The following is a 27,830-nucleotide window of genomic DNA, read 5'->3' as shown; positions in this document are numbered from 1 at the left end:
TTTTTTTTTTGGTTGGTTGTGGGTTTTAAACTCTGGGCCTAGGGGCCAGCTCTTCAGCTCAAGGCTAACACTCTACCACTTGAACCACAGCACCACTTCCAGTTTTCTGGTGGTTAATTGGAGATAAGAGTCTCATGGACTTTCCTGCCCAGGCTGGCTTTGAACCAAGATCCTCAGATCTCAGCCTCCTGAGTAACTAGGATTACAGGCATGAGCCACCAGCGCCTAGCTCAGCTAGGACCAGTTTTATACTAAAATCCTTCAGCTCTCAATCTCCCAAGCACCTAGGATTATAGGCATGAGCCACCACCTCCCAGCTTCATCAAATATCTTTTAAAGCCACACATTAATAAACTATAATAGTAATAAATAATAGTTGACATTCCCTAGTGTTACCTCTCTATAATCTCTCAATCTCTCCCCCTCATCTTCTCACTCTTTGTTTCCACCAAAGGAAATCATTAAATTGGGTATGTATTATATGCGTAGTATATCCTAACATTTCTTGTACTGATACATATAAATAGGTGGAGTGTCATTTGTTAAGATTTTGAGCAAATAAATGAGCAATATAGCATGAGAATAATGGCTGAGGGCTTACACTGAATGTGTATTTGCAGTCTCAAAACAGCTCCATCTGTCTTCATGTGCCTCCTTTACCCCCACATTGTGGAGTATTTGTACCACTCCGGTCAGATTTCTCTACCACCCTTATTAAGCCCCTGATGTGTCCCAGGTGCTTATTAGGGAGCTGAGAATGCATTAAAATAAAGCATAAACCTGGGGAAATTAAGCCACTTTCCAATTACAATAACAGTTTAGAGTTAGAAGGATTTACAGCAAAATACTAGTGTCAGATAATAATAAACAGTGTGTTAGTGTGCACATGACCCATGCAATATTTGGAGCACAGTTATATATTACAGACTTTATTTGCTAAATCTGACAAGTGTAACCCCAATTAAAGATTGAGGAGGGGAGAATATTGGATAAAAAGATCGTAAATTTTATGTGAGTAAATAGAGGCATAATAGCCAGTGGAAAAAGAAAATAATGACAGGACATGTATTAGCAGGAGATGTGTGGGCAGGAAACTCCTGGCATACTGAAAGTCTAATTCAAAAAAATTCAAAGCCAGGCAGCAGTGGCTCATGGCTGTAATCCTGGCCACTTGAGAGATAGAGACAGGCAAGCCAGGGCAGAAAAGCCCATGAGATTCCATCTCAAAGGCTATGCCTGTCATTCTAGCAACCGTAGGAAGTGAAAAATAGGATTATGGTTCTGGCACAGTCCCAGGCAAGAAGTGAGACCCTATCTCAAAAACAAGTACGAAAAAAGAGGAGGAGGGGTGCTACAGGCATGACTCAGGAATAGAGGGCTTGCCTAGCAGATGCAAGGCTCTTAGATCAAACAGCGGTGATTTGTAGAGATGGGGAGAGTTAGGGTGCCAGACAGAGAGGGTGAAGCCTTCATTTACAGAACCAGGAAGGCATTACAACCCTGGGTCTGAAGGAACAAGGGAAGAAAACAGAGTCATCAGAATCTCAGGAAAGCTGTGACCAGGGCAGAAGAGCCACCCAGCAGGAGCAGACAATTGATGAAATGAAGTTCAAGAGGGAAGACATGGAGTCTCCCAAGGGAGGAAAGTCACATAAAAAGCCAAGAGAAAGAAGAGTAGGCTGGGGAGTTGAGACGAGGAAGGAACAGAACTAGAGGTTTCCACAAAGGCTTCCACTTGCCTGTGGAGTAGATACTTTGCTTGCTGAGATACTTCAGCAAGCAAACAAGAGGCCTCCACTTAGGGTGGTTATTTCCTCCACAGGCAGAGAAGCCAGGGAGTCTGTGCAGATGATCAACAAGGAGGAGCAAGGGTTCAGCTTTGCCTTCCTCGACAACTCTCGGTATTCTGAAGGGTTCAGCAACAGTCTGGTTGTATGTCCCATGGAAGGCTGGATTGCACCACTGTCCAGGTAAAGAAAACTTAAGGGCTCTGGATGAGTGTCCTCAGCGTGGCAGGGGCCCAAAGCCTGCTACCCAGGAGAATTGCTTAGAATGTCCCATTTATAAAATCCCTTCCAACTAAGATTTAGATATGAACAATAATACCTTCGACCTACTTACTCCACAGGGTTTTCTTGATGAATTATGGAATGTTGAGAATTTTAAGGCCTTGTCCTCAATATTTTTTTGTATTATTTTGTAGTCTTTTCCTGTCTTCTTGATATGTGAATCCACAGAGCAATATCTAGCTTTCCCTGGAAAACTATCTTTATACTTCATTATAATTTAGAGTACTTTTGTCACTATCTTCATGTATGAACATGTGTGGAAGTACTAGGTCTTGAACACAGGGCCTGCGTGCTGTCCCTTTGCTTTTTCCTTCAAGACCGGTGTTCTACACAGCACCACTTCATTTTTAGTCATTTTTGTTCATGACATATTTGCCAATTCAAAGGACTCATTTTTTTTAATCGGATTTTAACTAGTCATCTTAGTTAGCTAATCTGCTGTCTTGTTCACAACCAGGTTCCCAATTGATATTTTCTTCACACCAACGCAAGAAGGAGAGGTGAACTTCAATTTGATCTGCAATGTGAAAAAGAAAGCCCACCCTCTGACATTAAATGTCAAGGCTGAGGGCTATACTATGAATGCAGAAGTCAGGTTCAAGGACAGGAATGGCACCATCACTATCTTGACACCCAACCAGACCAATATCGCCAATTTCTATGAGGTAAAGGTGTGAGAGGGCCTTGCTGCCTCTCTCCAATTCCATTTTTTACTAGGGAAGGTGATCAAGCAAATATGAGGTGAATCTTTGTCTCAAATGCCAGAGACCAACAGCCCCATCTCTACAATGCACAAAGTTATAGTGTGAGTGACTCTCTTACTTTATTTTTCAGTGGGTAGAAATCATGGGAAGAGGCAAGAATACTTATATTAAACATACAAGAAAGAATTCAATTATCAACTTACACTTGAGATATAAGCACACTCAACACTGAGTAGCTCTTGCAGAATATCTGACAACATTAAGCTTAATGCCCAACTCACCAAGTCATCCATCCACCCAAAGGATACTTTTCCTCCAGAGAAGGAAACTATGGTTTACATTCACTGTTCTGTTCTCTCTATCTTCCAGGTGGAATTAAATGAGTGTAGCCAATGTGAATTCAGCCTTATCAACACAGGAAAGTTCAGCTTTAGTTTCCAGGCAGAACTTTCTGGGCCTAAAAGCCTGTTACAGTACTTGGAATTTTCACCCACTGATGGTTCTGTGGACATAGGGCAGAGTGAGCATGCTGTACTATGCTTCCAGCCATTTCAGAAATGTGTCTTGAAGGGCCTGGAACTCAAAATTAAGGTAAGAGCAATTCACATTGTCCAAATGGTTAAAGAACTCACAGCATGCTATGCTGACAGGCTAATTCTTCTGTGTGTTCTGTCTTCTCCACCTGTTCAGAGCTCCTGCTGGACAGTTGTCTTGGAGACAGCCCACAATCTCTAGCTCAAAACAACTCCTCCATGGTTGAGGTACCTAGTGAGTAAGTGCCAATTGCACTGAGATACCATCCATTCTCCAGATGCTAGAATAAATGAGACAGACAGGAGAGCATATGTGCAATATTTACCAAGATAAGTTACTGAAGAAAAGTTCAAGATGGATGAGGTCAGAAGGAATGGCAGAGAGGGGTCTCTGAAAAACTACTCTTCCAAAGCAATGACAACACAGGTTAAAAAAAATATATCTGTGGGTCTGGGTCTGGTGGCTCACACTTGTAATCCTAGCTTCTCACAAGGCTGAGATTGAGGATCACGGTTTGAAGCCAGCCCAGGCAGAAAAGTCCCTGTGAGACTTTTTTTAAATCTATGGTTCTACTTTAATACATCTGTTAGGAGAAATAAAACCACGAATGGTGGATATACAAGTATGAACAGAAGAGAGCAGGTTAAGGCCACCTGTGCCACGGCCTCTGGTGAAAGCTGTCTTGGGGATTCACACACCATTTATTGTTTAGCCAAATACAGCATATTCTCAGGAATAATATAATAATTTTGTCACTTTTTAAACTGGATTTTTTACCCTAAACAATCAAGAAATGTTCAGTTTTAGATTGAGTCCCAAAGATGATGACAATGATGAATATTATTTTGCCAGTCCTGGGATTTGAGCTCAGCCTGAGCACTGTCCCTGGGCTTTTTTTTTTTTTTTTTTTTTGGTTGTGGGGCTGAACTCTGGGCCTGGGTGCTGTCCCTCAGCTCTCCAGCTCAAGGCTAGCACTCTACCACTTGATCCACAGTACCACTTCTTGGCTATTTCTGCTTATGTGATGCTGAGGAATTGAACCCAGGACCTCATGTATGCACAGCAAGCACTCTTCCACTGCGCCACCTTCCCAGCCCTGTCCCTGAGCTTTTATGCTCAAGGCTAGTGTTCTACCACTTAAACCACAGCTCCTTTTGGCTTTTTATGGAGATACAATTGGAGATAAGAGTCTCACAGACTTTTCTGCCCAGTTGGCTTTGAAGCTTGACCCATGAGACTCTTATCTCCAATTAACTACTCAAAAGCCGGAAGTGGTGCTAGCCTTGAGCAAAAGAGCTCAGGCCCTAAGCACCTAGGTCCTGTGTTCAAGCCCCATGACTGACCAAAAAAAAATTAAATTAAAAAAATAAATTGGCAAGATCAATGTTTTCAGAACTATGCAAATCAACCATTAACCTGCAACAGTTGTTGGAGTATTTATTCAAGAAAAATGACTAAATATCACTAAGAAAAGTGATCTTCATGATGGTTTAATTTGTCCTATGCCAGATCATTTTCCCCAGCTCTGCAGTTGTTTTGAAAACTTCAACAGGTCTGTAATAAAAAGGCTTATAGAGGTAGAAGAACAGTTTGGAACTTCCTAAAAGCTCACTGTAAGTTATCTGCCGTATCTAGAAGTTCAAAGAAACCTCCCTTCACAGCAAAGCCACTCATAGGCATTTCCTTTATTTGACCTGACTGAGCACTTAAAAAAAACTTCTCAAATCTGTGGCCTTGTACATGGTAAGTAAGTGCCCTACCATTGTACCACATCCCTAACTCTTAGGTTTTCTTTTTCTTTTTTTTTTTTTTTTTTTTTTTGAGTTAGGTTGTTATATAACCCAGGCTGGCCTCAAACTTCAGATCCTCTGGCCTCACCCTCCTGAGTGTTAGGATTATAGCACCCAGATGATTCAGAGAGCTTTTGTTCCCAAGGCATTTACTTGATATGTCTAGCTTTTCCTTGTGGGACAATTGCTTTAAAAAAAATCTGGGTTGTACTCAGAGCTTTTCATAAACCCTAACCTGCTGAATTTGAATCTCTGGAGATGGAGCCTGAGTTCTTTTAAATACCAGTCATTTCCCTCTATCCCCCCTGGATGCAAGTACCTTCTCCTCCTACTCTGCTAATCATATACTTCTTCCCCACAGATCAACCATGGCCCAACATTCACATGCAGCATCATAGGCTGTGCTGTGAGTCCAGCGGTCCATTTCTCCTTTACCAGCTATAACTTTGGAACATGCTTTATCTACCAAGCTGGGATGCCCCCATACATACAGATGCTGGTCATCACCAACAAGGAAGAAACAGCCATGAGGTAAGAAGACTTTCCAGAGCATTCATATGATTCTATAGCTCCTTGTGGTTCCCTCAGACTCTGTATAGGTGAGGTTGGAAGGAATCAGACATCAATGGGCATGAATTTTGGGTTCCTAGTCCCACCACTAACACTTGGATATCCATGAGCAGCTACTTGTTAACAGTTCTCTTCCTAAAATGCAGAAGACAATGTCAAATGGAGGATGTCAAAAGGGGACTTCTTATAGCTTCCATTCATTTTTCTCATGCAATACATATGTTGGAGATACTGTTTGGAGAGTTTAAAAATTGAGTTTCTCTACAGTTATGTTTGGAGCATTAAAAAAGTACATTTCTCTACAGTAAATAGCATCTCTGTACTAAGTTCTGATTCAAATTCAGCATCTCTATACCATCCTTGTAGAATGTTCCAGACCAAATGACATAGACTATCATTGGGCCCAGAAATCTGGCAGAGCAACTCAGTCTTTATATCAGAACTATAGAGAACTTTCTATAATGATAAAAAAAAATTATCTGTCTAATGTGGTGCTTGTGCTAGTTTTATCATTGCTAGAACAAAAAAACATAACAGAAGCAACGGTTTTATTTTATTTTATTATAAAGTAGTTGTACAAAGAGGTTATAGTTCCAAAGTCAGGTTATGAGTACACTGCATCTTGATTAATGTCACTCCATCCATCATTCTCCTCCATTTTTCCCCTCTCATCCCTACCCTCAAGTTGTATAGTTCAATTTTTACACAAGGTGCATTAAATATAACAGCTGCATTTGCATACACAGATTTATGTTGCTTATGGTTTCAGAAGTTTCAGTCCGTCATGGTAGATAGAGCATGTCAGAGCAGCTCACATCATGGCAGACGAGAACCAGGTGACACAGTAGCAAGAAGGGGCAAGGACAAGATATATCCCCCAAGCACACACCCCTAGTGACCTACTTTCTTCAACCAGGCTCTACCTCCATAGTTTCACCATCTCACAATAGTCTATTCAAATGTTTAATCCATTTGATTAAACTATTGATTAGGTCAGAATGCCCTTACAAACACAGCCATTTCTGTACTTTACTGATCTCCTAATTATCTCTCAGCTCAATCAAGCTGACAAGATTAATTGTTTTGGTGGCCCATAGCTAGATATTAACTAGGCAATGTACCTAGAACATTTCAAGTAACTGAATTTTTATTTGATCTTAATCTAATTTTAAATTAATTAAAATTTAATTTGTGAATAGCACAAATCTAAGGTCAAGGTTCAGCTCTTCCTATATTGTATGACCTTGGGGAATTTTTTTTTTGCTGGTCCTAAGGCCTGAACTCTGGGTTTGTGTGCTGTCCCATTCCCTGAGCTCCTTTGCACTCTACCACTTGAGCCACTGGACCACTTCTGGCTTTTTCTGTGATTTATTTATTTTATTTTTTTGTCGGTCATGGGGCCTGAACTCTGGGCCTAGGCACTGTCCTCAGATCTTCAGCTAAAGGCTAGTGCTCTACCACTTGAGCCTCAGCACCACTTCTAGCTCTTTTTTTCTGCTTATGTGGTGCTAAGGAATCAAACTCAGGGCCTCATGCATGTGAGGCAAGCACTCTACCACTGAGCCACCTTCCCAGCCCTGGGAAAAATTTTTAAACACTCTATCTGCTTGCCTAAAATGGGGAATTGTAACAGTTTCTTCTGTATTGGATTATGAGAAGGATTAAATTAGAAATGTAGAACCAAGGTCAAGTACTTAGAACAGTCTCTAGGACATAGAAAATGCTCATTCATTGCTAGCTTCTGCGGCTGTTATTGTGATGAGATGAGGATGATGATGATGAGGAGGAGGAGGAGGATTTTCCTGATTCTAGGACAATAGCACAGGGAATTTGTTGGTCCCCAGTCTGTAGAGAATCATAGAGGACCTATCAGTCCCTCTAGGTCAACCTTCTCAGATTACATCCCTTCCCATTGATTTTTCCCCAGCATAGACTGTTTATACACCAACACCAACTACCTGGAGGTAGACTTCCATGTGGATGTGATAAAACCAGGAATGACACTGGAGGTTCCAATCATCTTTTATCCCAGAGAAAATATCAACTACCGAGAACTCATCCCCTTTGAAATCAATGGACTTTCTCAACAAATAGTTGAGATCAAAGGGAAAGGTGCAGAAATGAAAGTAAGAGAAAGAGAGGCGGTGGGGGGGGGGGGGAAGGGGGGAAAGGCACTAGGGCTTGACTGACTCCTTTCTTCTGCCCTTTCCTAGCCTCTTTTGCCCACCTGAGCATACCTTTCCTCCTCTTTCATGTCTCTGCTCCTGGAATTGTACCATTGGAGGTCAATCAGTCCCACTGAGATTGTATCCCTAATCACAAAAAGGAGAGAATTTTGCTAAGCACCCGTGACTCATGCTTATAATCCTTGCTACTCAGGAAGCGGAGATCTGAGGGGATCATAGTTCAAAGCCATCCTGGGCAGGAATGCCTATGATACTCTTATCTCCAATTAACACCAAAAGCTAGAGGTGGAGTTGTGGTGAAATGGTAAAGTAGTAGCCTTGAGCAAAAAACTCAGACCTTAAGTTCAAGCCACAGTATGGCATATGAATGAAAAGAAAAAAGGAAGAGAGGAGAAGAGAAGGTAGAGAGAGGAGGGGACAAGGTAGAGAGAGGAGGGGAGAAGGTAGGGAGAGGAAGAAGGAAAGAAGGAAGGAAGGGAGGGAGGGAGGGAGGGAAGGAGGGGGGAAGGGAAGGAAAGGGAAAATTTATAAAGTTAAGTCACTGAAAGGAAGGAATTACTCTTGCCTCACTGGAAAAATGCATCCTATTTATTTTTCTTATTAACTAACAAGCCCTTCTTCCTAACTCTGTTTCTTGACCCACAGGTTTTGGTCATAGATCCAGCCAATAAGATTGTGAAGTTAGGAGCTGTCCTGCCAGGACAAGTTGTAAAGAAAACTATTACCATCATGAACAACAGCCTGGCCCAAATCACATTTAACCAATCAGCCCTGTTCTCTACTCCAGAACTTCAGGAACCCAAGGTCAGTTCTCAGGTGGGGCTAGGTGAGGTCCCAAGGTCTTCTTCATGCTTCCTAACAATAAAAATGACCAGGCTGGCAACACTTAACAGCTCACATGCCATTGTGTACCTAGAATGTACTAGACTATTCTAAGAGGTTTGTGTATACTATCTCAGATCATTTACCCTATCCATGTCATTTGTTAGTTTACACCTTCACTGTACACATGGATCAATCCTCAAAGTTTGCTAATTCAAAAGCAGAAATTTGTCTAATTTCTAATTTTTCACATTACAAACAACCTTACAATATCTGTGTAGCTAAGTTTCTACACACATCAATGACACTGCTTAACAAAAAGGGAAACAGGATGAAAAGGAGAGTGTGAGCTGGGCACCAGTGGCTCACGCCTCCTAACTACTTAGGAGGCTGAGATCTGAAGATCACAGTTCAAAGTCATCCCAGGCAGGAAAGTCCATGAGACTCATCTCCAGAAAACCAGAAGTTGAGCTGTGGTAGAGTGCTAGCTGTGACCAAAAAAAGCTCAGGGAAAGAGAGCCCAGATCCTGAGTTCAAGCCCCAAGGCTGACAAAAAAAAAAAAAGGAAAGTGTGTATGCATAAGCATCGCCAATCTGCCCCCAGAAAGGCCATCCCACTCTACACTCTCATCAATGAGCATGATGCTTATTACCGTTCTCATTGCTAATTCCACATCCTGCAAGGTCCTTGGATACAGAAGTTTCCAGCTTCCAGGCTAGGCTACTATCCTGCTTGCTGTTATCAGTATTTGGTTGGCCCTTCAGAAATGGACAACATGTGATTCAGACTGAGGGCTTTCATGTTCCTTCACTCACTTCATTCTTACATTTACTCAATAAATACATGCTCAATGCAGAAAATCTAAATGCAACTACGACACAAACATTGTCTGGTGGAGTTCGTAGTCTTTTAGGATCACAGATTCATAAACAGTCCCAGGACAACATGGAAACTAGAGAAGCAGGATGTGAATTGGAAGCAACACTGCTCAGAGCAGGGTGGGCTCAAGGGCTGTGGAAGACCCTACAGTGCAGAGAGGCCTGGACTGCACATTAAGATGAACAGCAGATAAGTGGGGAGGGGTATCTATGGGGAGCAGAGGCATATGCACTCCAAAGTATCAGAGCTCCTGAGAAACCAGATGTGGACCAATGTGGAAGTGGTACTATTGATCATTTAGGGATTTCAGGATGCAGAAAATGAGGCCACAAAGCTAGTCATGACAAGAAACCCAGTGGGTACATCAGCCTACACTGTCTACTGCACCAGCCATATGCTTCCTTCTCCTCAGTAATCCAGTTTAAAGTCCTTGATCCCAGTGGGTTAGAGCCCCTAAGAGTTTGCCCATACAAATTCTGCTTCTTATGTGGCTAGACCAAAGCCATCTGAATGACCTGTTTGGACCTGTCACCCTGAGAATCATTCCTAACATCATCATGTGAGAAATCCCTAGGGTTATTTTTCTGCTGAAGATTCTCTACCCCTCACTGCAGTCCCCTTGTGGGTGACTGTCCACTGCTCTGACCAGAACAAACTTTTTCTTTTTCTTTTTCTTTCTTTTTTTTTGGCGGGGGGGGGGGGGGGGGGGCTGGTCCTGGGGCTTGAACTCAGGGCCTAGGCGCTATCTCTGAGCCTCTCTGTGCTCAAGCACTCTACCACTTGAGCCACAGCACCATTTTCAGCTTTTTCCAAGTAGTTTATTGAAGATAAGAGTCTCATGGAGCTTCCTGCTTCAAACTGTGATCCTCAGAGATAAGCCTCCTGAATAGCTAGGATTACAGGCGTGAGCCAGTGGTGCCTGCCAGGAACAAACTTTCTTAAGGTAGATTTCAATTCACTTTCTCCCAGGACTAAGGGAAATGCAAATTTATGCACTGGTTCTCAAACTTTAGAATCTCTGAAGAACTTTTGAAAATGCAGATAGGATGCCATCTCAGGGACACTGACTCAGTGGACCTGGGCAGGAGGAGCCTGGAATTTGCATTATGACAATCCCAGGGGATGATTCTTGAGAAACACATGAGCCCAGAGATTCCTGTTTCCTGCTACCATTTCCTGTACCAGAAGGAAAGAAAAGAAGAATGAAATGCCTAAGACAAGCTGAAAGGGAGCAGGAAAAGAGAATCAAATGCCTATCGTGTACCCCATATTCTATATACATGGTCTTGACCTTCACCAGAGAGCAAGTCACAAAGGGTTTAAGTACATTCCCAAAGATGTCATAGCTGGTTAAAACAGATGTGAGATTTGTTATGCTTTCAACTGAGAGCCCCAGCAGCTAGACCTCAGGAACTCAAAGCCCCCGGAGCTTCCCTGCCCTTAGTTGCTGAGCCCAGTTTGTTTGTTTGTTTTGGCCAGGTCATCAACTTGGTGCCTTTCCAAAACATCACCTTGAAGCCCAAAGAAATCTGCAAAGTGGAAATCACCTTTTCCCCCAAGAAGCGTGTGCCTCCCTTCTCTGAGGAGGTATTTGTGGAATTCTTGGGGATTCTGTACCCCCTCTTCCTTCTCACCGGCTGCTGCCAGGCTTTGGAGATCTCCCTGGACCAGGAACATCTTCCCTTTGGACCAGTCGTGTACCAGACACAAGCTACACGCCGCATCCTTATGTTTAATACTGGTGACGTGGGCGCAAGGTAGGAGAGCATGCGGCCCACCCAAAGCTGACATCTCTATCCCTGGATTGCCAGCTGTCATTTTGCATGTGCAAACACTGCTTTTGTTTCCTGATTTGATTTGATTTTTTTTTCCATTGTGGGACTTGAACTCAGGGCCTGGGTACTACCCCTGAGTTTTTGTGCTCAAAGCTAGTGTTCTACCACTTTGAGCCACAGCTCCACTTCCAGTTTTCGGTAGTTCATTGGAGATAGGAGTCTCATGAACTTTCTTGCATGGGCTGGCTTCAAATTGTGATCCTCAGATCTCAGCCTGGTGAGCAGCTAGGATTATAAGTATAAGCTACCAGCACCTGGCTTGATTTTATTTGTGAGATAACATACCTGACACTTCCTATTTCTATCAACTCCCTTCTATGTATACCCCTTTGTCTACTGTGGGTGGGACAAGATGTAACAGCAGTGGTCTGACCAAAGTGACTATTGCTGAGGTGACTACTGAAGCTAATATGACAGAGGACATTTCCACAGTCCTGTCACAGGTCTCATCCCTCTCATTCCCAACAACAGCCCTGGGAATTCAGTACTACCACTGAGCTAGTTTTACAGGTAAGGGAACCAAAATTGAATAGCCTTTCCTAAAATCACACATGTAGCAAGAATTTACCATATGTACAATGCTGAGTATTCTCTCTGTGTGTATGTCTCTCTCTGTCTCTCTCTGTGTGTCTCTCTCCACCCTCTTTCTTAGTGATACTAAGGTTTGAGCTAAGGGTTTTAGGCTTCACTCTTCTGCTTGAGCCATGCCTCTGACATTTTGTACTCTGGTTATTTTTGAAATGGGAATTGCTTTTTGTCTGGGCCATCCTAAACTACAATCTTCCTATTTGCACTCCCCACCATAACTGGAGTCACAGGAATGTACCACCATGACCAGCTTTTTCTAATGAAATGGGAGTCTCATGATATTTTTAGCCTGGGCTGGCTTGGAACCACAATCCAATCCATCTCTGACTCCTAAGTAGCTAGGATTACAGGCATGAGCACTAGCACCTAGCACAATGCTGATCATTCTCACATGCAATCCCCTATTAATTAGCCTCGGATCTTCTGGAGTAGTTACTACAGTGTCACCATGACATAGATGAAGGGAGGCTCGAAGAGGCTGGGTGATTTGCCCAGGATCATACAGCCAGGAAGTAGAAAATATGGGCTAGGCATCCAGCTGTATCTGTAACAGCTCATCTTCCCAGGCCCTTCCCTCATGAATATTGACCCAGCAGTGCAGATCTGTACATTGTGCACCCAAAGAGGGTATTTATCACACAGACTCGGGGTGAATGTGACCCTGAGGAACACTGTGGCAAGCCTGCACTGAAGAGACTGGTCTGCACCCTCCATCTTCTGTCTCCTGCCCACACCAAGTGCCCAGACCCGTGTCTGGGCATCAGATTCCAGTACCACTAAGTATAAGTGTCTCTCTCACATGAAGGGAGAGTCACCACTTGTCTGGATCTGAACAGAGAGGCAGAGCAGGGAGTGGTTGAGGCCATAGTCTCAGGAATTTATCCTAGCCCCTTACTAGCTGTGTGATCCTGTGAACACCTGTGTGCATGTCTCTGCACATTTCTCAAATGTGACAGTCCTGAATAAGAAGACAGACACTTTCTACCCTGTCTCACCTCTGAGAGAGAGCCAAATCTCCTTACCCAGTGACCTTGGCCTATGTCTCCAACTGCTTCCACTCTGTCTAGCATATCTTTCTCCTTAGGGCCTAGGGGGTAAGTGAGGAGGGAAACTATGCAGCTAACAGCTCAGAGTAAGGCTTTCTTTCCAGACAAAAATTTTAACCGCTATCTTCCTTGTTGTCTTTTGTCTTGGAAAAGGTTTAAATGGGATATCAGAAAATGTAAGCCTCATTTCTCCATCAAGCCAGATGAAGGTTACATCACTGCAGGCATGGAGGTTTCTTTCGAAGTGACCTACCATCCCACTGAGATGGGAAAGGAGAGTCTCTGTAAAAACCTGCTCTGCTTCATCCAGGGAGGCAGTCCTCTGTACCTCACCCTATCTGGGGTCTGTGTAGGACCACCTGCAATAAAAGAGGTAAATACATGTTGCTCGGTGAGGGACCAGTGGTGGAAAGTAGTCCAGTGAGAGAATGCGCTCATCAGAGCACACATCAGACTTTCTGACTGGCTCCTTCCACCATAGGGACTTTGTATTCCCTTCTTTATTTAGCTAATTCTTGTTCTTTCGTCGATTCTCAACTCAATCATTGCATTCTCAAGGAAGTCTACATTAGCATGACTTCTAAATCAAATTCTGTTGTAAGACCTACTAGTCTTCCTAACAACAAAAATGGTACCCATCTTCCTGTATAATTTTGTTATCTCAAGATCTTTACATGGACAGAATCATACAATATACCAGAAAATGTATGAGCAAGTCTCCACAAGAGCATACATTTTGAGTTCTCTTGTGCAAATGTTTGATGTGGATGGCTGGACCACAGGATATATCTACTTGCAAAATTCCTAAGTATTTTCTAAATGTGACTATGTCCTTTTACAACCTCACCAATAACATCTGACAGTTCTACTTGTTCCATGTCCTTGTCAACCCTTTATGTAGTTGGGTTTTTTTACATTTTTGGACATTCCACTGGATATGTAGTAATATCTCATTGAGGTTTTGGATATACATTTTCCTAATGATTGATAATGTGGAACACATTTTCAAGTATTAATTTGCTGTCAACATATTTTCATTGAAATGCCAGTTTGTCCAATTAATATTTGTTGACTGAATTAATGAACAAAGAGGAAACTTATCAACATAAGCTCACTCTGGGAAGCACTGTTAAAATTGGTCTTCATGGGGCTGGGAAGGTGGCTCAATGGTAGAATGCTTGCCTCACATTCATGAGGCCCAGGGTTCAATTCCTCAGCACTACATAAGCAGAAAAAGCCAGAAGTGGTGCTGTGACTCAAGTGGTAGAGTGCTAGCCTTGAGCTAAAGCGCGGAGGGACAGAGCCCAGGCCCAGAGTTCAGGCCCCACAACCAACAACAACAAAAAAAAATCGGTCTTCACTCATATACATGCTGTGCATCTGGACCCTGAAGACAGGTCAGGGGAAGTACCATGGAAGGTAACAGGCCAGCTTTCTTCTAGGTGGTGAATTTCACCTGCCAAGTCCGCTCCAAACACACACAGACCATCATGTTGTCAAACCGCACCAACCAGACCTGGAATCTGCACCCCATCTTTGAAGGCGAGCATTGGGAAGGGCCTGAGTTTGTCACCCTGGAGGCCCATCAGCAAAACAAGCCCTATGAGATCACATATAGACCCCGCACCATGAACGTGGAGAACCGCAAGCACCAGGTAGGTTGAGGCCGCTCACTGGATTCCTGGCATAGCAGAAGGAAGGCACAGTGAGCCCAGAACTCAGAGAATGTTAGGAAGGAGAAGAAAGGGTACCCAGGTCATGATGGAACAGTGAAGATAGTGTAGATGCTCAAGATTTGGCTTTCCAGTTGGGCACTAGTGACTCATGTCTATAATCCTAACTACTCAGGAGGCTGAGATCTGAGAATTATGATTCAGGGCCGTTCAACTACTCTCACATTAACCAGCAAGCCAGAGCAAGCAGTATGGCTCATGTGGTAAAGCATCATCCATGAGTAGAAAAAGACTGAGTCAGAGTGCAAGACCCTGAGTTCAAGCCCCAGTATTGGCACTAAATAAGTTAATTTAATTTGATTTAATAATTGACTTCCCTTCTTGCCTATGTATCATGTAGTAATAGGTGATTCTTGGGAAAGCCAAAGGCTCTGTTGTTATTTTTTTCTTTTTTCTTTTGTCGGTCATGGGGCTTGAACTCTGGGCACTGTCCCTCAGGTCTTCAGCTCACTAGCTAGCATTCTACCACTTGAGCCACAGCACCACTTCCAGTTTTCTGGTGGTTTATTGGAGATAAGAGTCTCACAGACTTTTCCTTCCCAGGCTGGCTTTGAAGTGAGATCCTCAGATCTCAGCCTCCTGAGTAGCTAGGATGACAGGTGTGAGCCACCAGAGCCTAGCTAAGGCTGTGTTCTAAAATGAAGTCCTCCACCACGCTTCAAACAGTTAACTGTTCATGTAATTGCAAAAATTCCATGGCAATTGTTAAAAAAAATCAGAAAAGAAAAGCAGCTACAATCTTCCACATGAATGAAATATTCTTCTCTTTACTCCCAACCCTCACCCAGAGCAATCCATCACTGCGGTCTCAGCACACCACTCCTGTATTCAGTTTCTTTTCACTTTACATTCTATCATGAGCAAGTTTCCGCTTAGCTGCATAGCTTTTGGGATAACCATTGTAATGAGAGCCTAAGATTTCACTGAGTGAGCATTCCATAATTTTTAACATTCTGCTATTATTAGCTAATTTATCTCCAAATTTCCACCAATATTATAAGGCGTTCTCCAAAACTTTGCCTCTGGAGAGATTTTTTTTTTCTTCAGTGGGTTTACTTGGTTCAAATATTTATGAACTTTTTGGGAGTGGGACAGGATCTTGCTATTAACCAGGTTTGCCTTGAACTTGTAATCCTCCTGTCTCAGCCTCTCAAATGCTGGGATTGCAAGTGTATACCACCCTACCCAGCCTTACAAATACTTTTATAACTTTTAGAATCTATTGCTGAGCTGCTATCCAAAAGTGTTATGCTTACTTGAAGAAGCTCCATTAATCTTGTAACCCCACCATACCTGATGGATGCCTAATAAATTCTGCTCACTTTTCTTCTTCTCCTCAGGGCACCCTCTTCTTCCCCCTCCCAGATGGGACGGGCTGGCTGTATGCTTTGCATGGAACTGCTGAACTCCCCAAAGCTGTAGCCACCATCTCCCGAGAAGTGCCGTGTAAGACACCCTACACAGAGCTTCTGCCGATCACGAACTGGCTGAACAAGACCCAGAGGTGAGGGAGTGGGAAAAAGGGTCCAGTTAGGGGGATAAAGGAACAACTCCCACCATCCGTCCTGGTTCTTCCCTGCTTGGTACTCATAGATAACATTGAAGGTGCTCAAGAAATCAAGAAACAATGTTCTTGATGTGCCAAGCATTTCCTGAACTTCTAGCTCCTTCTGTGTAGGTCTATTTCTTCTTAAAAAAAAAAAAAAAACACTAGAAAAATTCTTGGCACAAAATAAATGTCCAATAAGTGTTAGCTGTTATTGACATCATGATGATCATCTTTGTTATTAATGAGTGCTCTAACTTATTACCTAAACTACTGGCCAAAGAAAGAAGATTGGGTCTTCCTTCTTTGTAGGAATAGAATGGAATTTGGGGGCTAGAGAAGCTGCAGACCCACTAGCGTGGTCCTTTCCTTTCATAGAGAACTTGAGACTAGGAGAAAAGCCATAACTTCCTGAAGGCCACCTGTGTTTTGTAAAGGGCGTAGAGACTCAGAACTGAGTTTGAATCCCAGTTTTGCCAATCACTAGTCATGTGACCTGACCATGTTATCGTCCTTCTTTGGCTATTTCCCCATTGGTAAAATGCAGATGTTAGTGATCTGAACCTCCTGTGGACATGAAAATGATTGTCTGTAGCACATTCACAGCACTTACTGGGATAAGTGGACAATGAATGGCAGCTACTGTTACTGTTAGTGGTAGAGTGTAGACTAGAAGCACACACTTCCCATAAAATCATGAGTAAACACACTGCCATTCCTTCTTCCCTTTGGACAAACAGTTTCTTTGGCTCTCTCCTCTCTTTATGTGCTCTCGTGCTGCCCCAAGATTCCGGGTCGTTGTGGAAATGGTGAAACCAGAGAAGCCCGACCTAAGCATTACCATGAAGGGCCTGGATTACATTGATGTGCTGTCTGGCTCCAAGAAAGACTACAAACTGAACTTCTTTTCCCACAAGGAAGGGCTGTACACTGCAAAGGTATCTCCACATTAAATGCATCACACAGAAAGCCTGGAGGTCTGGCCCTGAGGTGGCTAATTGTTAAGGAATAGCAGATGTCTCCCCAGTCACTGGAATGTTTCATCCATGAGCTATCTGCCCCAGCTCATTCATTTGTTTAGCAAATATCTATTGAGCTCACGTGTCATGTTCTGTAATAAGTTCTGTCAATATGGCAGTGGCCAAAACAGTCAGTCTCTGTTCTCATGGAATACACAGCCCAATGGGGGAAAATGGACACTACTCAAATTACTGCACTATGAATGTATAATTCCATATTAAGATAGGCAAGGGCTCTGAAGAAAAGGAGCATGTATGGACTTGTAGTTCATGGAAGAGGAGGGAGCTGAAGATGGACGATAGAATCACCCAAGCTAATGGCACTGTCCCTCAGTTTTGAGGTTTTTTTTTGTTTGCTTGTTTGTTTTTGCTTAAGGCTGGCCCTCCACCACTTGAGCCATATATCTACTTCTGAATTTTTGCTAGTTAATTGAAGATAAGAGTCTCACAGACTCTTGGGCTGGCTTTGGGCTTGCTTTGAACAATGCTCCTCAGATCTCAGCCTCCTAAATGGCTAGGATTGCAGGCATGAGCCACAAGCACCAGACTCAACTTGAATTTCTTGAAGTCTTGCTGGTTCTGCAACTCTGGCCAGCCATCGCTACTGAGAGTGTGTGTATAATGAAACAACCTGCTCCAGCCTCTTCTAAAGCCAACCCAGGCTCCTTAATCATCTCTTAACTGGAAGGAGCTGGGCTGGAATGCCTGAAGAGAAAGGCTGGCTAGGAGGGATCAAACCGGCTACCTTTTCTTCCTGGGCCTATTTTGGCAAGGCTAAGAGAAAACAGGAGCCCCTGAGCAAAGGCAGGGGACCCCTAACCAACTCTTCTTCTGTCCTGATTCATCCCATTTTCCTTGTGAATGCAGGTGATCTTCCGGAATGAGACAACCAATGAGTTCTTGTTCTACGTGGTGAGTTTTAGAGTCATCCCTTCAGGCACCATCAAAACCATTGAGATGGCCAGCCCCATCCGCCAGAGCACATCAGCCTCCATTAAGATGGAGAACCCCTTGCCCTACTCAGTGACCTTCTCCACGGACTGCAGGGTGCCTGACATCAGCCTGCCCTCCCAGTTTGTCGTCCCTGCCAACTCTGAGGTATGGGGTGGTCAGGGTTCCCTGACAGATACTTCTGCCATTGGACCTCAGGGTCTACATCCACCGGGGAGAAGCCAGCCCTGGCAGTGAGCAGGAAGGCGTGGGCAGTTGCTCTCCTCTTCCCTTCCTCTACTGTCAAACTCCTCACACGAACTAGTAGCCCTTAGCTTGGGTTTGCACAGGTGACATGGCCTGCTTTTTTTTTTTTTTTGTCATAGGCTTGAATTCAGGGTCTGGGTGCTGTCCCTGAGCAGTTTTGCTCAAGGCTAGAACTCTACCACTTTGAATCATAGCACCTCTTCCAGTTTTCTGGTGGTTAATTGGAAATAAGAGTCTCACAAACCCTCCTGCCCAGACTGGCTTTGAACCATTATCCTCAGATCTCAGCCTCACCCAGCTAAAATGAGCTTCTTTACTGGTCCTTGTCTCTATTGTTTATTTGTCATGTTCAAGCTGAAAATGTTTTTCTTTTCTTTTCTCTTCTCGGTTGTGGGGCTTGAACTCAGGACCTGGGACCTGTCCCTAAGCCTATTGGTGCTCAAGGCTATTACTCTACCACTTGAGCCACAGCACCACATCCAGGTTTTGACTGGTTAACTGGAGATAAGAGTCTCAAAGCGATTTTTCTGCCCAAGGTGGTTTCAAACCACAATCCTCAGATCTCAGCCTCCTGAATAACTAGGATTACAGGGCCTAAGTCACCAGCACCTAGCTTGTTTTTCTTATTTTTCTAATTACAAAAGAAGTGTAGGATCAGGGGAATAGCTAGGGGTAGAGTACTTGCCTGACATACATGGGATCCTGGATTCACATCCCAGCATCTTACACACACACACACACACACACACACACACACACACAGAGTAGCCTAGATACATGTAGTATAAGGAAAGTAAAGGCCAGGAGCCCATGGCTCCCATCTGTCATTCTAGTTACATGGAAGGCTAAAGTCAGGAGGACTGTGGTTCCAGACCAGCCCAGGGAAGAAAAGTCTAAAAGGTTCCATCTCAACAGAAACTGAAGTGGCGTTCCACACCTGTCATCCCAGTCCATGATTGTTGGTTAAATTTCTTTCATAGTTTTAGGACTATAGATTTTCTATATCTTCTTGTAGTTAATATTTATTTGTCCATCTCTCCACTCATCTAAGTTGTAATTGTGTTTAAAATTCATCTAAAATTTTATATCATATTCTTTTCTGTTAAACATCTATGACATTGCTGATGTCTTTTTTTGGGGGGGTCCAGTAGTGGGGCCTGAACTCTGGGCCTGGGCGCTGTCCCTCAGCTCTTCAGCTCAAGGCTAGCGCTCAACCACTTGAGCCACAGCATCACTTCCGGCTTTTTTCTTTTTGCTTATGTGGTGCTGAGGAATCGAACCCAGGGTCTCAGGCAAGGCAAGCGCTCTACCACTTAGCCAACTTCCCAGCCCCGCTGATTCTTATTTTTATTCCAATATCTGCAATAAAAACTAGTTATATACTAGTAAAACAGAATTTCAGCCCTACAGAAGTATACAAAATAGAAAGACAAAACTCCCATAATTCCATTTCCCCTACTTGGATATAACTACCTATTACAATTTGGTAATGTATCTTTGCAATCTCCTTTCTATATTTATATAGATAGAATTCTCCACAAAAATTTATTGGGCTGAGATGTAGCTTAGTGGCCAAGTGCTTACCTAGCAAGTCCTGGGTTTGATCCCTAGTACCAAAAAAGAAAAGACAAAAAACGGAGCTTATACTTCATATACATTTTTAGAACTTCATTTCTTCCACTAACAATATCCATACCTTTCATTGCAGTGTTTATAACTCCTTCTTTTTATAGCTTTTTTTTACAACTTCACTCTTTTTTATAGCTATGTAATATTCTACCAAAGAAGGAAACCTGGGCTGGGAATGTGGCTCAGTGGCAGAGTGCTTGCCTAGCGTGAATGAAGCCCTAGGTTCCTCTGCCACATAAATAGAAAGAAGCTGGAAGTGGTGCTGTGGCTCAAGGGTAGAATGCTAGCATTGAACAAAAGAAGTTTAGGGACAGTGCCCAGGCCCTGAGTCCAAGCCCCAGGACTGGCAAAACAAAAAACAAAAACAAAAAAAGAAGGAATTATTGGGGATGGTTAGTGCAACTTTTACTTCATATATTATTGAATTCACATATTTTACTAGATTTGACTAGCATTTGGGGAGTAGGGCTGAGGTTTGAACTATGAGTTCAAACATGCTACCACTGAGTCACAGCTTCAGTTAATTAACCAATCCATTACCAATGGTGCATTTAACTCAATTTCCCTGTTTGCCACAATAGGCCACACTCTAGTCCTTGTTTCGTTTTGTAATGGGTAATGATGAAGGGAGGAAAAAGATTACCTTGAATAAACTTTTCTGAGCTTAGCTCTGGCCTTTACTCTTTCTACTAAAACCACTATCTCCATAAATTTGCTTTTTCAGAGAGAATCCAGTACCTGTTTCTTTAATTCAAAGAGATTCCAGACACAGAAATACTTGAACTAGAGAATGCTAGAAAGGGTGCAGGAAAGTGAGAGTGAAATGGCTCGGACAAGGGTCCACTAGCTTGGGATCTATGTGCATGCTTGTACATGATGCCCCAAGCCTGCCGCCAGCGTGCTGTGAGACCTTGGGTATGTCACTAGATGAGCAGGAGATGGTCAGACTTCCAACATGACCAGAGCCTCATCTTCTCTTCCAGGGAGTATTCTCATTTGAATTCCAACCTCTGAAAGCTGGAGAAACCTATGGAAAACTTACTTTGCACAACAGTGATTTGGGTTCTTATCAGTATGAGCTTGTTATGAAGGCTTTGCCAGCAGTTCCTGAGAAGCCTGTCCACTTCCAGACTGTTCTTGGAAGCAGCCAAAGTGTTTTTGCCAAGTTCACCAATTATACACGGCAGAAGACAGAGTACTACTGCAGGGTAAGCAGGCCCTTCCCTTGCCAGAGTAGGGATTCAAAACAGAGATCTGGATACCAGTGACTCATGCCTATAATCCTTTGCTGAGATCTGAGGATCACAATTCAAAGCCAACCTGGGCAGAAAAGTGCCTGTTAAATTCTTATTTCTTTGTTTTTTGTTTTGTTTTGTTTTGTCAGTCATGGGGCTTGAACTCTGGGCCTGGGTGCTGTCCTTCAGCTCTTCAGCTCAAGGTTAGCACTCTACCACTTGAGCCACAGCACCACTTCTGGTTTTCTGGTGCTTAATTGGGGATAAGAGTCTCACAGACTTTTCCTGCCCAGGCTGTCTTTGAACTGTGATCCTCAGATCTTACCTCCTGAGTAGCTAGGATTACAGAGGTGAGCCACCAGCACCTGGCTTAAATTCTTATTTCTAATTAACCACTCAAAACCTAGAAGTGGAACTGTGGCTCAAAGTGGTAGAACTCCATCCCTGAGCAAAAGAACTCAAGGATAGCACCCAGGCCCTAAATTCAAACCCCACAACTGACAACAACAACAACAACAACAGTAGTAGTAGTAGTAGTAATAGTAATAAGAAGATGACCTATGAAGTTGCAGAGAGATGAAACACAGAGAATATAGTGGCTTCATTGTCATAGTGAACCTTGCTTTGGAGGCCTGATTCTTGCCTAGAAATTTCCAACTAAAAACAAACCATACCAGGCCTGGATTCTTCCTTACTGACTTTTACTTTCTCAAGTGGGCTGGGGTAGAAATTTTGCTTCCTTCCTACATCACACTCAGGGGATCAGGGAAAGATAGTATTACATGGTGGTCATAAGTTATAGTTTTAGTTTTACCACTTATCATATGAGTGGATTAACTTTCTAAGCTACAAATGAAAGTAAGAGCCCTGTTTTAGTCCATTTTCCATTGCTGTAAGTTTATACCACTATCTGTCAAGAATAAAGGTTTATTCAGCTCACAGTTTCAGAAGCTGTGTTGTCTGAAGTTGAGGGGCTGTATCTGGCAGGGGCCTCCTGCTGGTAAGTATTCTCTTCAAAGCCCCCAGAAAGTACAGGCCATCATGTGGCAGAAGGTGTACAGCTGAGGTAGAAAGCTAACCTGGTTTTTTTGTTTTGGTTTTTGGGGTTTTTTTGTTTGTTTGTTTTTTTATCAGTTGTGGGGCCTGAACTCTGGGCTTGGGCACTGTCCCTCAGCTCTTCAGCTCATGGCTCACGCTCTACCACTTGAGCCACAGCACCACTTCCAGCTTTTTCTATTTATGAGGAATCGAACTTAGGGCCTCATGCATGCATGACAAGCACTGTACCACTGAGCCACCTTCCCAGCCCCGCCAAACTGGTTTTGATAACTGGCAAAGATAAACCCGTAGCCCACTAATCCACTAATCCACTAATCCATGAAGGAATTTAACCCATTCAGGAGGGCTGCCCTCATGACCCAGTGACCTCTTATAGGTCCCCCTGATTCTACATCTCAAGCCCTCACAATGAGGATTAAATTTCAATGTGAATTTTGGTGGGGACATTCAAACTACAGCTAGCAACTCCCAACCCCACAGGACTTTCATATATGTATATAAAGCTTTCTTTTTCTTAGTACTTAACCACAGTATATACATTAGTAATACATTTGCTATTATATCAACTGGGACTTAGCTTTAACTACTAAAGCAAAAACCAGTAGGAAAGTCAAAATGGAAAGTTATTCCTTCCGCCTACAGGCAACAATGTAGATACTAGCAGTGTGAGGTGAAATGGCAGCCCTGTGCCATCGGGCACCCAGGTTCCAGTCCTGGTATCCTCTCTGCAGAGAACTGTTTTGGCCCACATGGGTTGAGATGACTTGCCATGCCATCTATGTCTCTAGCAGTTACAAGGGAGACAGATCAGGGGGTTAGACGCATCACTTTGCTGGATATTTCACTGAACAAAACTTCACAGGCCATGTCTATCAAAAAGGGGAATTAGGAAAAGTAGCTTTTCAATTGGATGACCATGTTTCTAGCAAAAATCAGAGGTGCTGTGGCTATAGTCAGGAGGGATAGTCTTCTTGACTGTCACATCATTTAAGAGAGTCTACATTGTAGTGACAAGCCTCAGAGCTCGGTAGCTGGAAAGAACAAAAGTCTAATTCTTGCTGGTGAAGACTCTGGTCTTCACAACCATTTAGGAATCCAGGTGAAGAACAACCACCATCTCAAGCATTTCCTGTCAGAGCACCAGAGGGGTAAAAAGGCCCTGATGGGACTTGAACAGGCAATGCAATGCCTTATTGTGTAGAACTAGCTCTGCCTTATTCATGAGGAACCAGAATGTTCTATCCTCCCTGTGCAAAAAGGGAAAGAAGAACCGGTGTGAAAGAGCAGCCCTGATGTCTGCCCAACCACAGGAATCTAGTGTGTGTCTCAAAGCACATTGCTGACATCTCTGCCTCCACTTCTTGGGAACAATGTTGGGATAATAATGAATAATACCTACCCTGCAAGAGCCTCAGATGTATAGGTTATAATGACTCAACTTCATAACCTTCCCCAACTGATAAAATCATAAGTTATTGCATGACCAGGATCTAAAGTACTGGGATGGACTTGAGCTGCTGGGATGCTCTTTAGAATCCTGTGTGAGTAAAGTTCATTTGCTCTCTTTTCAGACAGACAGTCCAGACTTCCACACGGAAAGAGTCATTAGTGCAGCCCCAGGATCCCAGGGCGGCACTGAAGTCAGCGTGGAAGTCTTCTTTGAACCCAGCCACCTGGGTGAGACCAAGGGCTTCCTGATCCTGTCGTCACTTATAGGTGGCGAGTATACCATCCCCCTCTTTGGAGTAGCTCTGCCTCCCAAGCCTCAGGGCCCCTATGTGATCCGTGCTGGGTACAACATAGTGATCCCCTTCAAGAACGTCTTCCTGCATACAGCGAATTTCTCCTTCATTGTGGAGAATCCAGCCTTTGCCATCCGTGCTTCAGACTCTGTGCGGCCCAAGAAGATCAACAACATCACAGTCTACTTTGAGGGAAACACTTCAGGCAGCAAAACCCCTATCACCACCAAACTGATTGTGATGTGTTCTCAGGGGGAAAGCGGTGATAGTGGAATTAAATGGGTTTATTACCTGAAGGGGATCACCCCTTAGATGATCCCTGAGGTTACTAAAAACTTCTCACTGCTAAGAGTCACATCCACTGAAGAGAGAATAAAATAGTATTCTAAAGGAACTGTTTTGTCCTCATTTAATTACAGTGACAGTTCTTTCTGTATTATATGTTTATCTACTGCATATATGAAATATATCCCATATTAAACCAGCATATCAAAAACAGCTGTACACAGCAGATCTACAAGATACAACAGTCTGTGAGACTCTTCAATTAACCACCAAAAAACAAGTGGAGCTATGGTTCAAGTGGTAGAGAACTAGTCTTGAGTGAAAAAGCTAATGGACAATGCCAGGTCCTGAGTTCAAGCTCCAGTACTGGCACATAGACAAAAAAAAAAGTCAGGATACACAGAAAACCATGTGCAAGGCTCCCTGGTGCTGTTTCACAGAACTCTTGCTAAATGTGGCATGCTAAGTCTGACCACTCGGCACACTAAGTCTGACCACTGAGTTTGGGGGGCAACATACCTCAAGTCAGAGATTGTAACATTATTATGACATTGATGAGAGCCTGCAAGAACACCCACGAGTAGCCTCCCCAGGCTGCTTATAACTTTAACCATGTTGCCCTAAAACTCCAGCTAAAATTACATTGCTGTTGGAGAAACTGCTTTGACTGGGGTACAATTTCTTACAATGTCATCAGCATCCAAGTTGTATAATAACTTTCACATAATTTGGTAGTAGCTATAATTAATAGTTATTACAGAACAGTTACATAATTGATCATAACAGCTACTACACAGATGCAGACGACTTGTATCTGCATCTTGTAAGCATGCAACCAGGCATCTTAGTTGTCAACTAGTCTAGAAGAGCATGGCAGGAGCAGCCAGACTGTACACCAGGGTGAAATCATGCAGAGTAGGTAGGCGAGGCTAGCCCTGGGGCTTTATTCTCAGGATCACTGCCAATCTTGTGCATAACTAGCCTTAATCAGTGGCTGTCTCCAAGAAATCAGAGAAAAGAAGCCAATTCTTTCTAGGAACTTCTGGCCTAAAGGTAGGTCCAAGCACAGGTTTGCACTTTGAATAAGAAACTGGTTTCTTAGCAACCTGATCCAGAAAGTAATTTCAAGATAAAAGAATTCCTTCTGGTTAAAAAAAATCTGCACTGCTGCAGTTATTAAAAACCAGATCATATTATGACCCTTGGGAAATTGCATTCACCTTTAAGAAAAAAGCCAAATCAGAAATCAAAGAAATAGATGAAATATTATATTAGATATGAATGCAATAGAAGTAAGTACATATTGAAGAAATTGAACCATATCATCCACGTTAATTTTGTTTTGCGTCAACCATCACCAAATCATAAATGCATAAACTCTGCAAGACATTTGCAAATGTCCTTGGCAGTACATGTTCAAGGTAAGAGGAGAAAATTACTAAGCAATACATCCCCTAGAGATGAATCTGTGTATTAGGAAGTTTTCATATTGTAGATGCACCTTCCTTCATCAAATAGATGAATTCACAGGTTTTTCCACCTATGCATATGCCACCAGTAAGAAAGAAGGCATTTTATAGATTTTTTTCTAGATAAAATTTTTCCATGGTTTACTGAGTTTTTGATTAGCCCTGTTTTTGTTTTCTATGGCTGTGTAGCAAATTAACCATCAACCTGGCAACATCAAATAGTACATTTATCATCTCAATTTCTATTAGTTAGGAATCCAGAATGGGCAAGTGGGTTCTCAGTTCAGGAACCCACAAGGCTGAACTCAAGGACCACTGCATCCTTGTTTGGAGTCTCCATTAGGGCAAGATCTGCTTCCAAGATCTTCAGTGTGTTGGCGAAATTCATTTCCTTGATACTGTTGCCTGAAATCACCACGTTCTTGTCAATCGCTGACAGGTGACTGCTCTCCGAAATTAGAGACTACTGTACTTACCATCATGTGTTCACAACATGACCATTTTACTCTTCCGAGTCAGCAGGAGAGCCTCCCTCCCACATCAAGTCTGTCTAGAGATTTTTTTTTCTGGCCAGTCCTGGGGCTTGAATTCAGGGCCTGGGCACTGTCCCTGAGCTTCTTTTGCTAGCACTCTACCACTAAAGCCACCGACCGCTCCACTTCCAGCTTTTTCTGTTTATCTGGTACTAAGGAATCGAATCCAGGGCTTCATGCATGCTAGCCAAGCACTCTACCACTAAGGCATATTCCCAGCCAAATTTCTAACCAAGGATTAGGTCAGGTGATTAGTTCAGGTGACACCTATATAACCTCCCCTCTCAACATCAATTGATTAGCAATCTTGATTACATCTACAAAATGCCTTCTGCCACAGAATATAATATAGAATATTACATGTTCTATATATAGAGAATATAATATAATTTTTATTGTACTCACAAGAACTTGTTCACATTCAAGGGGAGGATTTTGTACAGGACATATATGTAAAGGGATGAGAATTTTTGGGTTCATTCTAGATATCTGTCTTCCATAATCCCTTATTCATTCTGTTTCTAGTCTATGAATTGAAAACAATGCTCCACTTTCAAGATCGTTTTATGTGCATACTTTCAACTCATTAAAGAAGAGTACCATAGGTATCCAAGGCCATTCGTATTTAATAATCATTTGGGCTCCATGGTGGTCTAGCCCCTTGTAAGTCTTATTCACAATGAAGAATTTTGGAGCATCTCCCTGTTACTGTATGTTCAAGCAAACTACCACCACAAATTGTCCTTTCCCCTGATTTTACTACAGAGCTACCCATTTACTGTGAAAGGATCGTAAGGGGCTACTTTCCAATGGGATCCTCTAGACACCTGCACTCAACAGATCTGGACTGTTGTCTATATCCCAGGTTTCCTGGCTGTCAGAACTTTGGAAACATACCCTAGTTTACAAGTAGTGGTGTAACTGCTGCTTGTGGTATCCAGAATTTTAGGGATGGACAGAGAGAAGCACTCTTAACTGGGAAATTTATTTTAATGTCATTAAAAATGCCCCCATGATGGGGGCAGGGGTGGGAGACATGGCAGAAAGTGAGATTTAAGGTTTTGAAAGTGAATTTATTTTAGAAAATGTTAAGTATTACTAGTGGTTAGAATACAGAGAAAATGACGGTGAGAAATACTTGCGTATACTCAAGTATACGCTGAGTCGGGCTCCAAGAACCCCTACGGTCCCACGAACGTCTACAGAAACCCACTACAGTATGTACCGAACCTACACACAGCACTGAGGGTACCTGGAGCGGAGCAGGGGGGGGGGGGTATGGGTGGGGCTTGATGGGTGTGTCCAATCCACCTGCGGCTTACGCGTGGGGGCGTGGCTGGAGGTGGGCGGGTCCTCACA

At 43.1% G+C, this 27,830-nt stretch overlaps 1 protein-coding gene across 2 annotated transcripts in view; it reads left to right on the top strand.

Moving 5' to 3' along the window:
* Positions 1-24,499, top strand: part of Hydin (HYDIN axonemal central pair apparatus protein) — a 236,973-nt gene extending 212,474 nt beyond the window's left edge. For both annotated transcript variants that reach the window (XM_042700777.1, XM_042700776.1), the window contains exons 72-85: positions 1,823-1,970; positions 2,527-2,734; positions 3,143-3,364; positions 5,459-5,628; positions 7,595-7,793; positions 8,499-8,657; positions 11,035-11,312; positions 13,178-13,397; positions 14,467-14,679; positions 16,098-16,261; positions 17,091-17,241; positions 18,190-18,420; positions 21,132-21,356; positions 24,014-24,499. In XM_042700777.1, the coding sequence (XP_042556711.1) occupies positions 1,823-1,970; positions 2,527-2,734; positions 3,143-3,364; positions 5,459-5,628; positions 7,595-7,793; positions 8,499-8,657; positions 11,035-11,312; positions 13,178-13,397; positions 14,467-14,679; positions 16,098-16,261; positions 17,091-17,241; positions 18,190-18,420; positions 21,132-21,356; positions 24,014-24,496 (3,071 nt within the window). In that variant the 3' untranslated portion in view covers positions 24,497-24,499. The remainder of the gene's footprint in view (positions 1-1,822; positions 1,971-2,526; positions 2,735-3,142; positions 3,365-5,458; positions 5,629-7,594; positions 7,794-8,498; positions 8,658-11,034; positions 11,313-13,177; positions 13,398-14,466; positions 14,680-16,097; positions 16,262-17,090; positions 17,242-18,189; positions 18,421-21,131; positions 21,357-24,013) is intronic.
* The last annotated feature ends 3,331 nt before the right edge of the window (positions 24,500-27,830 follow it).

The sequence above is a fragment of the Dipodomys spectabilis genome, unplaced genomic scaffold, assembly GCF_019054845.1.
Source record: "Dipodomys spectabilis isolate Male_0828 unplaced genomic scaffold, ASM1905484v1 ptg000273l, whole genome shotgun sequence".
NCBI lineage: Eukaryota > Metazoa > Chordata > Mammalia > Rodentia > Heteromyidae > Dipodomys > Dipodomys spectabilis.
This window is presented reverse-complemented; position numbering and strand designations above follow the sequence as displayed.